General features: G+C 46.4%; 1 protein-coding gene across 18 annotated transcripts in view; it reads right to left on the bottom strand.

Moving 5' to 3' along the window:
- Positions 1-523: 523 nt before the first annotated feature.
- baiap2b (BAR/IMD domain containing adaptor protein 2b) overlaps positions 524-16002 on the bottom strand; it is a 64855-nt gene continuing 49376 nt past the window's right edge. For 4 of the 18 annotated variants that reach the window (XM_049015867.1, XM_049015855.1, XM_049015860.1 and 1 more), the window contains 8 exons: positions 15408-15560; positions 12227-12475; positions 11245-11443; positions 10073-10274; positions 9807-9878; positions 8879-9038; positions 8031-8068; positions 535-635 (listed from right to left, as the gene is read on the bottom strand). In XM_049015867.1, the coding sequence (XP_048871824.1) occupies positions 569-635; positions 8031-8068; positions 8879-9038; positions 9807-9878; positions 10073-10274; positions 11245-11443; positions 12227-12475; positions 15408-15560 (1140 nt within the window). In that variant the 3' untranslated portion in view covers positions 535-568. Of the gene's footprint in view, positions 4091-4774; positions 6417-7157; positions 7379-8030; positions 8069-8878; positions 9039-9806; positions 9879-10072; positions 10275-11244; positions 11444-12226; positions 12476-15407; positions 15561-16002 lie in introns of those variants that run through there. The other 14 variants (XR_007398294.1, XR_007398293.1, XM_049015866.1 and 11 more) reach the window with 14 other exon arrangements.

Raw genomic sequence — 16002 nt, 5'->3', positions numbered from 1 at the left:
GTGAGATGGGCGGTGACGTCCCCGGCCATTCTGCTCTCACATCAGTGTGCCTGTTTCGGCTGCAGGACTCGCCCAATATTTTGCTTGGAACCCGTCTTCCAGCTCGGACCGCTCTGTTGTGCTGTTGATAGTAGTTTTACAAGGGAATTACAATTGACTTCGGAGCAGGCTTCTCTTACTAATAAGCCTGTCCAGATGCTATCAAGGAGACTATAAAACAAGAACAAATATTGCACAGGTTAAGGTTTCTGCCACGCTTCCTCCTGGGATTGTTCTGCGGATTTGTTTGTTTGCCTTTGAAGTCTCATTTTGTCAGTGGAAGATGTCGTACCCTTTGGGCTCACATGTGGTGGATTAAGAAGATGGGATGAATGATTCCTGGGAAGCCAAAGATTCGGTCAACGAGCAGAAGCGTGATCCGGTGCAGGATAGAGATGCAGAGACTGCTGGCCGTCCGCTCCCCGCCCCCCCACCTCCAAACTACCTCCCAAAGCCCCTCTCCCCCCCCCCCCCCCTTGTGAGAGAGGCCCCCGGCCGTTGACAAGATGAGCTGGACGTCCTGGAGATGCTAATAGAGGATAGAAGCGGATCTTTCATAGCTGATGGCTGGCCTGATGCTATCTCCCACGACTTCTCTGCAGCAGGAGGGAGGGAAGTAGCTGTTAGAATGTGCAAACACAGCCCCAGAACACAGGGGGGCACCAGGTAGCTGGTACCTTGGGGACTGCCACCGCAAAAACTGCTACTGGTTTCTATAGACACTGACCCTTTTGGACTACTTCTAAGCAGTCATGCAGTGAGTACTGGATTCGAAGGAGTCAGTGATCGCTCTGAGCTGGCAGGATAACGTGGACATGCCAGGCCGGTTCGTGTGACTCAGGCTTTACCAACCAACAACCTTTTTGGATTCGTTGGTTGGCAAAAATGACATCTCAGCACAACGAATATCCGTCCTGAGATGCCACAGGGTGAAAATAACGAGCAGCTAAGCCACGCCCCCTTGATGGAGACACATAGCGTAACAGCCAAGTACAACAAAGAGAGGAAGAGTGAGAGAGACAAAGGAAAGAGAAGGAATGTGATTGGTTGGCTGGATGGCAAGGAAGGCCAATCACTTACGGGATGTTCTGCTCTTTCAAAACCGGGCAAACTCTGGACCCACACTGTAAAGAGATTCCAGGGATTTGTGCTTTATTGTTCAACGCAAACAAGTGGTTTTATGTCATGTTATTTGGCATAATGACTAAAAGATCCAAGCTATGCCTTGGAGTATAAAATAGCAAAACAATAACTAATTTATTTGTAATGCTACACAAATGTCTTTGGTTAAAATACTCTGCTTCATATACTAATAATTGTTGTTTTTACACTAAAAAATCATAAGCTTTTGTCAGTTTTTGCAAGGTGAATCCTAAGAATTTTCTGTTATTGAGAATATTACAACCCTCAGCTTTAGTATACCAGTGAACATGGGTGAACAATCTCTGAACATTTCAGTTTTGGCAGCTTAAACATTAACCATATCTGCTAGCTTGCCTATCATTACCTAACAGTTTGGTAAAATGAAAGAAGCTAAAGCAAAGAATCTTCAAATTACAATAGTCAAATGCACCAAATGGTGTTTTATGTTCTAATAGGCATATTTAAATCTCTAATTTCACATTAGGAGGTGGCAACCCTCCTTCAGCCGCAAAATAACATCACTACTTTGGCTATATGAAGTCCTCAGTCTGTCTGACTTCTTAAGCAACTTCAGAACTAAACTACTACTGTAAAGACTACAACTCAAGACTACAATTATTTATGGAGTGCTAAGTATTAAATGCTATGTGCCACATTTAAGGAGTGCTAAGTAATAAATGCTACGTACCACATTTACAGAGTGCTAAGTAATAAATGCTACGTACCACATTTACGGAGTGCTAAGTAATAAATGCTACGTACTACATTTAGGGAGTGCTAAGTAATAAATACTACGTACTACATTTAGGGAGTGCTAAGTAATAAATACTACGTACTACATTTAGGGAGTGCTAAGTAACAAATGCTACGTACTACATTTACGTACTACAGTATGCTTCACTCCATACTGTTGTTATTGCAGCACCCTCATTTTTAAAAACAATAAACCAGTTTTAACCTTCATCATTTACAAATGGAGCATATGCTTTTATCCTAAGCAACATGCAACTGAGAAAGCATGGTGGTCCTGGGAGAAACTGGGGTTAAGTGCCTTACTCAAGGACCCAACGATGATATCACCCTGGCAACCACGATATTGAAACAGCCACCTGATATGATCACGGACAGAGTGTCCTAACCCACGGAGCCAAACACCGGCCATTCATCTATAGGCGGGCTTCATGCACAGACTCCTAGGCTAACATACTGCACCCTTTCTCAATTTCTGTGGAGCACAAGTGCAGAGACCGCACAAAGGCATCTCCTCCACAGGAGATGTCGCTTTGCTGCTCACAGTTATCTGCTAGGAAGAGGTTTTCACCCAAAGCAGCTTAGATAGTTTCCTGTGTAAAGGTTTTACCCATTCATGCATCTGTTACTGCTTTAATGCCATGTAATTCCCTGTATTTTGTACAAGTCCACTTCCATAGCTACCACAGCATTAGATACAAAGTGTTAACTGCACACAGGCATCATTTTCCCGGAAAAATAAAATAAATAAATGTACAGAAGTAAAAGGAGAGCCAGGCAAGCAGGCAACAAACACACACACACACACACACACACACACGCACACACTGCTACACCATTGTACACACCAGTACACAAGCACACACTCACGGATCTGTAATCGCAAACACACACACTGGCCTGTGCAGCACTCACATGAGTCCATGCAGTTAAAGAAAGGTCAAGAAGCCTTCTATGCTAGACTGAAAGACAATGGTGGGAAAGTGGGGAGGAGGGATGGGGGCCACGGGTCAGGGTTGATGTCTTACTGCCTACCATCACATGCAACATGACCATAAATGGCAGGGCACCCTACTGTGTCATAAGGAAGCAGAAAAGGGGACACCAACTGTGTTTGGGAGTGGTGATTGGACAGCTTTCAGTTAGGGGTGGAGCTGAAGAAGGACGAGAGGCTCCACCCTAGTTCACAAATGAGAGGATGATAGCAGGAAGGGGTGACGGTGTCTTATATCACTACACGTCATGACAGGTGGCTGACAAACTTATCTACTGTAGGTTACAGGAAAGCAACACTGAGGGTTTCACTTCAGCTTCCTTTTTTGCTTTAAGTCAGAAACATTTTTATTCCCACCAGAAGTCTTTGCAATCAACTGTGCTTTGGTGAGGTTTTGCCGAAATGCCAATTGGAAGGACATACGGCCAAATCCAGGTTCACTCAGTTCATCGAATGGCAAAAAAGGACAAGACAGACACCAGATCATCTATGGCTTCAATCAATGGGAAGCATAGACAAACAGGTCCAGCCTAGTGTATTCAATGGCTTCAGCCAAAGGGATTCACTGACAGCAGGGTCAGTGTGGGTACTGGCAATGGCTTTAGCCAATGGGAAACCCTAACAACATGGTCAGGGCGGGTTCCAACAATGGCTTTAGCCAATGGGAAACCCTAACAACATGGTTCAGGGCAGGTTCCAACAATGGCTTTAGCCAATGGCAAGTACAGACATCATGGTCAAGTTGATTTCAATCCTGGCTTCAGACTGAGGATTAATTTAGAGACAAAGTTCTTATACAACCCAGGTGTCCCTGCTACCTCCATGGGAAATTAATCTTCTTTACGTTTTATTTAGAGAAAAAAAGACTAGAGGTGAAAATTGGTTTGGTAAGTTGTGGTAAGGCACCTTTACCAACAGTACATTACACAGCTTTGGTGTCCCTCCCAAAAGCATGCAAAATGAAGTTCTTCACATCATTTACATTTAGCCTGCTTTGACAATCAAAAATGTAACGTTTCAAAAGCAAAGGAAAACGCACACCAAGAACTGATGGAGAGGTAGGTCCTGGGCCTGCAGACCTGGTATCATACCTTGGAGTTATTTTAGTGGAGAAAGAAGAAACACTGGCAGCTTCCTGTTGTCCCCATTCTACTGCATTTGTCTCTAAATTTATCAAAACAGAGATGGACAGTGTTGGCAACATACAGCGAAGACTTGGGTGTCAGTCACAGGGACAGCGAGAGAGAGAGCGAGAGAGAGAGCGAGAGAGAGAGATCCCCTTTGTGACTTCACGGAGGATGGTCTCTTCATATCCTTTCCTCAGAAATTTTTATTTTCTCATCAATGAATCTCTGCCTTTAAGTCTCTTTTTTTCTTTAATAGTAAATTTTGGTGAAAAGCCATGAAATCAGTCAGGACCTTTCCGCTTATTTGGTTTGACCCCTTCGGAAAGTGAGAATCAAGTGAATGCACTTCATTTTCAAGGGAATCTCTCCTTAAGTTACCATGAGCTAATCAAGTGGAATGACAATGAGACCCTCGACCCAACAATGGTGGACAAACCGATAACATTCTTCATTTTGACAGAAGGTACCCAACGCACACCCCCTTGACATCACGCTCGTTTCAGCCGTGGACTCCAGAGGCCCGGCTCCCTCTGACCGTGACTGGCGTCAGCTGACCACCATGGCCACACCCACAAAAACAGACACACTTCCCATCATTCTCAATGCTCATTGCCGTTTTTCTTTTATTTAAGCCCATACTTTACAAAGTCACTGGTTTCAGATGACAAGACAAAAAAACGAGCTGATGGGCTTTCAAGAGAGAATTCAAATCCCAGGCTCCTTTCAGGTGATGTGTTTATTATTGTATTTATAAAATGTGACGCAGAAGATAGACTGCTTTGGTTAAGTTGGCACACAGTAGCTTTCAAAGGGATTATAAATAAAATTGGCCAGAAAAGGCACCGCAATCATCCACTGGTCCACCGGCTGAACACAAAAACTCTTTTGCAAGTCATTTAGCTAGTTAATCAGTTAGCAGGTTAGCCAGGTTTTTTGATTAAATAATACACAGAAACACTTTAGTTACTCATGGTCCTCAAAGCCAAAAGGTTGTGTATTTACAGCCTACAGAATGTGTAAAGCTATGTACAAGTGTGGTAAACTTTACACAGTGTTTCCAACTTGGTGGACCTGGTTTCCAGATCTAGAACCAAATGAGAACATCAGTGAAAGATCTGTGTCATTTGTCTCCTTAGTATGTAGCTGGAATCTACTTCTGAGTCCAGGTGGTCATGTGACCACGGAGTGATTTATAAAACCCGGACAGATCCAGCAGGATTGTTCGTGCCGAGTGGCCCAGATAAGCAGCATATGTTCCCTTCATTAGCTGGACACAGCTACAGTGGTTGCTGCAGTACACGTGAGGTACCGGTTATCCGTCCTTTAACGGACGAGGTGAACAGCGACGGTTTAGAACAGTGCTGTGGTGTTGAATCTTTCAGGGACGACAGCCTGTTTGTCAGAAGCAGAATCTTGGGGGAGGGGGGGGGGTGGATGTTGGTGACGAGGGTGTTAGAAAGACGTGTGAGCAGAAGATCGTATGAAAGACGACATGTTACAGTGCACGTCACGGTCTTCATGTCACGAGGAAGGTGATAATCATTTATAGGTCATGGAGATTTAATTTCAAGCACTGGTTAGTCAAAATCTGACCTTTGATTAATAATTTACTTCCTAGGTGCAAAAAAAAACTATTGAAAGATGCAGTTTCCATCAGGATAATATTTCAAAGTGGACAGCTGTGTTGCAAGATCCAAAAAAGCTGCCTTCTAAGCAGCTTCAGAAGGTACCTAAGAATATGCTGACTGTCCAGGTTCCCAGAGTCATTCTTCATATTAATGGGGCTCCGGGGAGAATCCTTGAACCCTTGGCTCGACTGCACACCTGAGACAGGTAATGTGTTTATTCCACCACCTGAAAGAAAAACTCCACCCCCTTGTATAAAGAGTTCACATTCCTGGCAAATGCCCCCCCCCCCCCATTTCAGAATGGGCAGGGAATTTTTGTCTTTTTTTTCATGGCTTAATTTACAGGAGAGTGTTGGTAGTACTTACATGAGACTCAGAGGAACCTACTGAAATAATTAAATTAAGTCCATAAGAGGCTAGCCGGTCCAGCAGGTCTTGTGTTCTGGTTCCCCTCAGCGCACTACCTCCAAAGCCTCACAGCCCCCAAGTCTTAGAGCCCAGATACTGGTGCTGCCCGATAAGAGAGAGTGAAAGAGAAGAGGGAGAATGGCCTCTTGCACGGGCAGGCTTGTTCACGTGGAAATGACTTGTATGCGGGGGAGGGAGTGGTGTTGTTGAACGGGGGAGGCGGGGCAAAGGAGAGCCACGGAGGAAGTGGCTGCCTGTCCTATTTCGCGGCCGCCTGTCTGTGTGCCTGTCTGTCCTCACACTGTGGAGATCAGTTTGCCTTCGGAACTGTGGAACAGAGAGAGGGAGAAGCTGCCAGGGTGGACGGACTCAGACGAACAATGTGACATCAGACCACAAGGGGGCAGCATGGAGATGTGGGAGGAGGCCACCTCTCCCTCCCATCACTCCCAACATCACATCAGACAATCCTCCCCCATCCCCCCCCCACCCCACTGCACAACATCCCAGATATAGCTAATTCATAAACCAGCAAGACTGTTCATTAATTGTTCCCAAGAATATTTGAAAATATAGAAGTACATTTCGGAAACAGCATTGACTTGATGATCTTTCAAGTTTGCATATATATCAGAAAAATGTTTATGAAATGAATAGATTATTAATACATATTTTAGAATAATTATGTAATAGTTGCGATGTGACAATTTTATATACGTAATAGATAATTTTCTGGCTCTCCATTAATACAGAGAGTTTTGTCAAAGATTCTTGGGAAAAATGAATCAGTCAGCATGATGTCGTATACAGGTTATGGGGTAAACAAAGCCATGTAATTAGCAGGGTGTCTAACGACAATGACAGCATTATGGAATGAGGCGAGTGGCCAGCTGTCATGAGAGCGAGGGAAGGCCTCACTTTGGGCTCCCGCTTTCATCATCGGTGATGTCACATGGTGTCATGGGGCTGCGCACACGACAGAAAGCTGCTGTGGGGTGGCAGACAGGCCCGGGGAACGCGGCGTGTCACGCCTTCGCCTCAAGCCCTGTCTAGTCAACCCCTAGTCACCTTCACGCCCTCAGCCTGCTGTTCCCGCTGAAGGAACGGCGTCACTTCCTTCTCAGACGCGGCACCGGGAGGTGCAGCCAGCAATCCCACGCACCCACATAACTGGGCTAACGTTAGCGAGGAGCGGTGGCCTGACGGCCCGGCCGCTACCCGCAGGCTGCTAGCGGGCAGCTATTGGGCTTAAGCGGCTGCCTTTCCCTACGTGTGTGTCAGGATGCCGTCTGACGAAAACCAACAACACAGGGCAGAATCAGGGGGGTGCAAACGTAGGAGAACATATACAAAAATCAAAGAATAAATAACAAAACCACAAACCGAATTACTTAAAACGCAAAGGGAAATACTGAAAATGCTCAAAAAAGTATCAATTTGGCTAATGTGGACAAAGTATTACTTAATTCCTTACTGCTTGCTAAACAAACACTGGCTAAACAAAACAATTAACAAGCATATCAAACATAAAGTAAAATAAGAGGAGTTTGTGAAGAGTGTGAGTAGTCTCGGTACGTGATTAGCTGTTTGCTTGTCACTCCCTTTAACATAAATTGGTGCCACTGGGGCGGCTTCCCGCTGCTGAGGATTCTGGGACAACAGTGCAGCAGTCGCCACCCCCACAGGCCGAGATGTACCCCTAACTGGGTCAGATACGCCTGCTCTCATCAACCACCACCTATGGTCACTCCCTGGCAGCTTGCAGGAAGGGGGTAGGTGGTCCCACAGCTGGCTCAGCCTGACTCTGGACATCCCAGAAATCACCGTGTCCTGTATTTATTTACATATTGCACCCCCGCCTTTCTCTGTGTCTGGGCCCAGCCCAGTAACACGCCAAAGAAAGATGTAAATTACCATGCGAGGTAAGGATGAGAGGCTTACCTGGTGGGAAACCGCGACTCGTAATCTGCCATTCCCTGCTGGAAGACAAAAAAAAAACAATGTCATTCACCTCATGGGAGAGGAAGGAGGTCCAGCTGTGCTTCTGTAGTCCTGTAGGGGACACTGATGAGAAACGGAGGTCCTCTGAGGGGTGTTAATTCTACATTTGATAGGGGATTTGAGTGAAATAATAGCTGTATATCACTCCGTCACTTATAATCATGGAGGGAACTCATAGACTTTGCCAACACCACACCAATACTCAGTGGACGAAGTTCATACCAAAACATCTGATCCATTACTAATGTCTGTCTTAAGCATTGTTAGACATCTAAGCAATAAAATGCCCTTCACATCTAACTCATCCAGTGCAGGATATAATGTCAAATGAACAGCAGGTGGCAGTAAGGAACCAGCATCAGGGGACCGAAACAGTAATGTCTGGTGACAGGAAACCCTGAGGACCACCTTGCTAACCTCCCCCCACCCCTTCCCACCAACCCACTTTATACCGCAGGTTTTCATAACAAACAGTCACTCAGCCACACAAGGCTCGCACAGCCTGCATGCCCCCAGCTGACTGTGTCACCAAACCCCCCCATGTGTCCCACCTACCCATTGCCATTCTGCTTTGCTTATCATGCCTAGCTGTGACCTTCCTCTTCTCCTGTTAAAGGACAAGGGAAGGGGGGCAGGGACAGAGCAGTCCCAAAATGGGGACCAAAGGGGCAGCTCATTTTGTCAGGTCATTATTTTACTCTTACAGGCCCAGGTTCTTAGGTCACATGTGACCTCATATGGATCATTGGTGTTTTTTCTAGTGTCGCCATCCGTCTCCGGACGCCCACCTGAGAGAAGCCAGGCATGGCCATGCTATAGGGGCGCTGCCGGCTGTGTGCTGTGGGCTGTGCCAGCTGACGGCTGGGCATGCCGTAGTCAGGGGGGGGCAGGGTCAGGTCGTCCCGCTCCAGCAGGTTTCCCGTGCTGCTGCTCCTCCCATGATGCAGACTGCAGGCGGGAGAGGCCAGTTTCAGTAAAAACAAAGGTACAGCGCCACCTAGTGGACCCACACACACCTACCCGAGAAACATGTGCATGCACATGATGACACACCCACATGGCAACACCTGCTACACACACACAGGCATGGTGATGACCCTCCGTGGCTGACGATTTCATCTTTTAATAATACACTCCCTCATGAAATATTCCAAAAGAGAAAAACAGATCTATTCAAATCAGCCCAGCACCATCCATACTGCGAGACAATGATTCCTGCTCTGCATAAATCGCTTCTCTAGCTTTCACCTTTCGGAGGGGTTGAGGAAAAAAAAAAAGCCATTAAGTGTAAGATTTGACCGAACTGAATCAGACCTTCCCGCTTCGATCAGAATTTATTTATTTTTTTATGGCCAGAGATTAAAAGCAGGAGAGAGAAGCAGAAAGAGCCTCCTACAGCTCCCTGCCAGTGGCGAATCCCCATTTCCATTTCGACGGATAAAGTGCCAACCAGCACATTAATATTAATATTAATACTGAGGTGGCATAAAGTATTTCTAAATGGAGCTGCCTACTGTGTCCCTCACTGAAGCACTTGGTGCCATTTGTCTCTGCCTTGAGAACAGCCAGTCATCCCTCATGCACGTCTACCTCAGGGGGGGGCATCACAGGACACACACCCAAACATGCTCACGCTGGGCAGGCACCAGTCCCATGGAGTTTGTCGTGCCGGACAGGCATCACACACACGCACACACAGAACACACACACACTCACCTGACATGGAGCCGGTCGCTTTCATTGGTTTCAGGGAGCAATCGCGTGTAGGAGAACGGGAACCATCCACGCCTGCAGCACAACGACAACCAATAAAACACTACTACTAATCAGGGTAGTAGTTTGGGCTACTAATCAGAGGGCAGGGAGTGTAAATGCAGTACACTGGCCAGTAGAAAGTGTTATGAATAATGAGCAAGCAGACTGACCTCATGTCTATCCGCATAACTATACTGTGTTTTTTTTCCAGGTCAGAGGTCACTCACATCTTGGTTTTTTCGCTCTCCCCGTAGTGCCAGCCATCCCGTGCCTCGGGCACTAGTAGGGTGATGATGTCACCCTCGATGAAGCTCAGCAATGTGCTGTTGTCACCTGCTGCGTGGGAGAAGATGGCCTGGACTCGGGTCCGACCGTTGCGCTCCAGCCCTGCTGCCATGGAACTGGACCTTGGCAGTGTCCGGTTCTCAGCTGGAGTGGAAAGAATTTGCATCAAAGATTGATACACTGTAGTACAAATCACACAACCCACACTATTAGACACCTAATCCGCAGTGATATCAGACACTGTAATCACTGACATAAAATAAAACCCACACTGATATTAGACACCTAATCCTCAATAAAACCAGACACAGTATTCGCTGATATCAAATGAAACCCACACTGATATTAGACACCTAATCCTCAATAAAACCAGACACAGTATTCACTGATATCAAATGAAACCCACACTGATATTAGACACCTAATACTCAATAAAACCAGACACAGTATTCGCTGATATCAAATGAAACCCACACTGATATTAGAAACCTAATCCTCAATAAAACCAGACACAGTATTCGCTGATATCAAATGAAACCCACACTGATATTAGAAACCTAATCCTCAATAAAACCAGACACAGTATTCGCTGATATCAAATGAAACCCACACTGATATTAGACACCTAATACTCAATAAAACCAGAGACACAGTATTCGCTGATATCAAATGAAACCCACACTGATATTAGAAACCTAATCCTCAATAAAACCAGACACAGTATTCGCTGATATCAAATGAAACCCACACTGATATTAGATACCTAATACTCAATAAAACCAGAGACACAGTATTCGCTGATATCAAATGAAACCCACACTGATATTAGACACACATTTCTCGCTGATATGCGAGCTTTGGTAGTATCAGTCATATCCTCCTCCCCAGCTTTCCATCAACCTGTATTACATAATGTATGATGTGACTTTGCACCCGATTATTCTCCTCTTTCGGGAGACATTGTCCTTCTCCTCTTTCCCTCTCTGCCTCTTCCTCCCGCTTCTCTCAGTTCTTTCCTGCTTTCATTAAACACCTCGCTCCTGGTTTAGCATCCTTTATGTGAAGCTCAGAATAGGTGGCTGAGGGTGCCCTTGCATGGCGGGGTGCCTCGTACCCACAGCAGCCTTGCTCTTAGACGGAGTGGGCCTGCGCACTGGGAGAGTGTTGGAGTACACTTCACCGGCCTGCCGCTGCACCTGCGGAGAGGCCGGCTTCACCTGCGCCACCTGCTCCTCCGCCCAGTGCGCGTAGTCAGCTCCGTGGAGACCAGCTGTACCGTTCACCAGGGGCATCGCATCGGGGCTCATCAGCCTCTGTGCACACGAACACACACACACACATTAGGACACCCACCTAGCACTTCTAACAGAGCTGACACTATCATCCCAAGTGACAGGCAGTGTTTAGAAGTTTGCAGTTATACAGTAACCATCTGCATAGCTGAGTGGACACTGGAGCAATCGCACACACAGACTCACACGCACCTGGCAGCTTTAAATTATCCTGTTACTGATAACTGGGCATCACTGTAGGGAATTTAGTATCACAGTCATGGATGTCACACTTGACTAATTAGGCCAAGTAAACACAGGCCCACTAAGAGATTCCAAAGCTTCTCTCAGACTCATAACCCTGTAATAAAAGCCTTTGTAACACTGGGGTATCATCTGAGCCGGTACTGAACACTCATGGTAAGTGACCCGTGTGTGACAGCATTTGAAAAGCTCCAGGAGCCCAGGACCCCCCCATTCTGGATGATGGTACAGGAAAGGCGTGGTATGAGTAGTGGGTGGGTACACCTATTGAAGAAGCTGTGTCTGTATTTGTACATCTGTGGGTGTGTTCATGGGCGTATGATTGCCTGTTGTGTGATATGACAGATGACACCATTAAACTTCAGCCCTCCATAAGTCAGTGGGTGGCATAATGGTTAAGAGGCTCGACTCAAAACCAATGGTTGCAGGGTCACATATGTGATCTATCCGTCTGCTACTTGAGCTAAAGCTGCAAACAGACCCCACATAAAGCAGCCGTCTTCGTCCCCCCCCCCCACCACACACACCCGGCGGTGATGGTGACGGGGGGTTGACACTCACCGTCTGCTGCCCCAGGCTACCCCCCAAGTGTCCGGCCAGCTCAGGCGGCACTGGTAACGGCTTGGACCCTGGCATGGGCTCAGTGATGTGCAGGCTGCCCTTGGAGGAATGCCGGGGGCTGGCCATGAGGGTGCCTCCACCCCCACACGACATCTGCTGGGCCAGGATCAGGGCCCTCTCTGGCAGCTTGGTGGGGTCTGAGCAGGCCTGCTGCCATATGGGGACCTTCTGAGTCAGCAGGTCTTTGCCCTAGACACACACACACACACAAACACACTGCAGATTATCCATACATCCATCAATCTCCGAAGCTGGCTCTCAAATATGCCCCCTCCAGCCAAACTTAAAACTAATGAGCATTTAAAATTTGCTTAAAGGGCTGATTAGACTTCTTACTTTATTACAATATTCATTATCATGAAAATATGCCAACAACAAGCTCTTTATATTTGCAATATTTACAGAAAAATGCTCTTGGGATTAATTATGCTTTATCATCACTAATTAAGGGGCAGATTAACCTTGAATTCATCTCGTGCCAATAGCAGAAGAACTAAGTATGAGCCGGATCACGCCTGGCAGGAGGTGACAGCGCCTCCAGTCACGACTCATGTCGTTTTAAACTTTCCTCTTGAAGCTCCGCCCCATTTTACCAAGAGCTGAGCACCGTGTGTGACTCCAAGACAGAAAGACCGAAAGCAGGAGACCAGGCCGTTCCGCCAACAGAATGTTATTAGTAACTTACAGAAGGGGTTATTTAAGGATTTCTGACTTAGACAGAAGACAACATGGGAAAGCATTAACGTTTATGCACACAAAGGCACCCGGACAGTATAGTTGAGCTGACATGGAAACATCAGGACAGGTGAGCCATGGCAAAGAGTGTCTGGGTGTGATCTTCTGGGAGGAGATGCTGGTGATGCCCAGGACCCAGAAGGGTAAGTTGGGGCTCATCTCTGGTGACTCCCCTGGACCCATTAGTCCCTGGAAGTGCGTGGCCCCAATCATGCCCCACCACCCCTCCATGCTAAGGGACAGATCAAATGCAAGGAAAGATTGGTAGACTGGGCTCCCTTTTTTGGGTGTGGCTGTACCTCTAGTGTGTTACACCCCCAGGGGGCTGATCCCTGGAGGTGCAGATGAGTACTGGCTCGCTCCATGGGGTGCACGCCATCTCCAGCAAAGGGCCCCTCCACTGGTGATTCACGCAACAGGTAGGAAGCAAGGCCGGGGTCTGCAACACCCCTCACCTCTCCCACAGATGCAGCTCTCACTCCACTTTCTCCTCCGCATGACTCATACCATCCGCCCCCCCATCTCCCCGCCCCCCCACACACTCAGCATCTATGCCACTCGCTTCCCCGGCTCTCTCAGAGAGCACTTCAGTGATCTTTGAGAAAACACCTCCCACACACACACACACACACACACATCTCCCTGTGGCGATCATGGGCTGGACGCTCCACTCTGGAAAACCACTCAGCGCTGACAAGTGGACCCATCACTCCAGGCCCGAGTCCCCCCCCCCCCACAGGGTTATTATAGTTGTTAAATTTACATTAATTTTCATTTTTATTTAGTTTTCCATTGTGGTTTTCCGTTTTACTTCAGTTACAGTTTCTTTTAAGAGTGTACAAGTAGTTTGAGTTCAGTTTTTATTTAGTTTCAGTAATAATTTTAGTTTTCAAGTACCAGCTTTGATATCACACTGGAAAGGACTTGCATGCTTTCACCCTGCACATGATACAGCGAAGGAGAAAGTGTGAAGCATTTCGCTTTCCTGCCTTAACATTGCCGTCCAAAGCCCTCACTTCTGTAACACCATCATGTTTTCATAGCCATGAAGGACCTGGATTATTGATGCTCCCAGTCCCTGGTTACAATATGCACACAGGAATAACAGGATTTGGAGAAAGTAAAGTCTATCTGGGTGTCCCCATTGAAAACCCATAGGGGAGCTGAGTTTAAAAAGTGAGGAATTATTCCTAGAAATACTAAAGTATAGCAATCAGACAATTATTGTACAAAGCATTAAGAAAATGCTGAAACAAAGTTTAATACATTTCAAACACCCGAAATGCCAAAATGAATAACATTTCACTCAACACTGATTGTGTGAAAGACTCTCTGCAATGACACCAGCCCTATTTTAACCTTGACAAGAGGTACAGGAATATGAAGAAATAAGTATAATTAATAAACATGAATCAAATGGCAAACCATTAAATAAAGCTTGGTAGCTGGTATCTATTTACCAGTAATCTCATATTTTAACAAAAGATTAGCCTGGAAAAGTACATTTTCAATTACATAAACCAATGCACAGCACATTATGCGTGTGTCTATGAGACAGAGAGAAAGGAAGAAATGTGCTGCATTGCTCACGAGATAAAACTTAATTTCTTCTCTCTGGATCACGTTTTTAGAACTATTTTGGGATCCTAAACAATCCTTTACCTTTGTTGCGAACACTGTTGTTATTCCTGTCAAAAACAGCACACCCATCCTCGAGGAACACAGAAAAACAGTATACACAAATACCTCAACCAAAGAGAAACGCTCTGACGATCATTGCTTCCTGTGGGCGTTACGATGAAACGTAAATTGCAGCCCACAAGCACAGTGCAAATCGAGGGAGTAAAAATGAAGTAGATTTTACCCGAGTTATATTTTGTTTTAGTTCATGTTGCATTGATTATTGTAATATTTTTTTTGTTTTCAATTTTTTTTGGAAACTGTCCTTTTAATTTTTATTGCAGTTAATTTTTTTTTCACTCCTATTTTTAATTTTAGTCTTAGTTTTCATTAACTATAATAACCCTGGCCAGCAGGGGGCAGCTGAACACAGAGGCAGAACTCAGTTTGAGTGACGGCAGAGAAGCTACCCCCCGCCCCTGCTTTGAATCTCCCCTCCACAAAAGCCCCCGCCGACTGATATGACTGTCGTATGATACTCAGCTCTCAAGGCAGCCCTGGTCTATGCAACACGGATTGAAAGCATGGTAGCCCATGGTTAGCATATGAATGCAAGCATGAATTGATGGAGGGGAAGGATTATATGTATAGGTGTAGATGATTGACTGCCTGTGGGGAGAAAGCACCAGATACAAATACAGTGGCGTGATTGGGTGGTGCTGGTCACATGGGGCACCACAGTTCCTGGTCTGTGGGCCCTCCTCACCTTGCCATGGTAAGCGATGCTGTTCTTGGCCACAGCACACTGCCGCTCCACCAGGAAGCAGTACCTCCTCCTCTCCTCCGAGAGCGCTGTCTTGTAGCCCTCGGCAATGTAGTTGTCCAGGTCACTCTGCTTGCTGCTGATGTTCTCCACGTACTGGAGGGAAGGGGGGGAGGGGGGGCGTGGGGGAGCACAGAGACGGCCAACAAGGCGGGATAGCGTTCAGCATCTGCAAGCCAGAATTTCTTAGGCGATACACTGACACATTCGTATCTGTTGGTTTCCCCTTGCTGAAAAAAAGGCCGCACTGCACATTGGGCCAGATGGACTGCGGATGAACAACGTCTCTGTTGAGTATGGAAAAGGATCAGCCTGGCATTTATGATGCTTACATTTCACAAGCGTCATATTTGATGGCAGATTAGAAAAGTTTGCCTTTTGCCTGGACCTGGGCAAGACCCTGTTACACACAGGAAGTGCATATTCCAGTAGTCTTATTGTCCAGGAACGTTTGTCTGTTACTGAACCTCTGGTATAACTGCCCAAACTCACAGGCAGAATACAGCATTAATAATTGGCCAGCTGGTTCACTGCCCAG

Source organism: Brienomyrus brachyistius, chromosome 5, assembly GCF_023856365.1.
Source record: "Brienomyrus brachyistius isolate T26 chromosome 5, BBRACH_0.4, whole genome shotgun sequence".
Classification (NCBI taxonomy): Eukaryota; Metazoa; Chordata; class Actinopteri; order Osteoglossiformes; family Mormyridae; genus Brienomyrus; species Brienomyrus brachyistius.
Note: the sequence above shows the minus strand (reverse complement) of the source record. Positions and strands in the feature narration are given on the sequence as shown.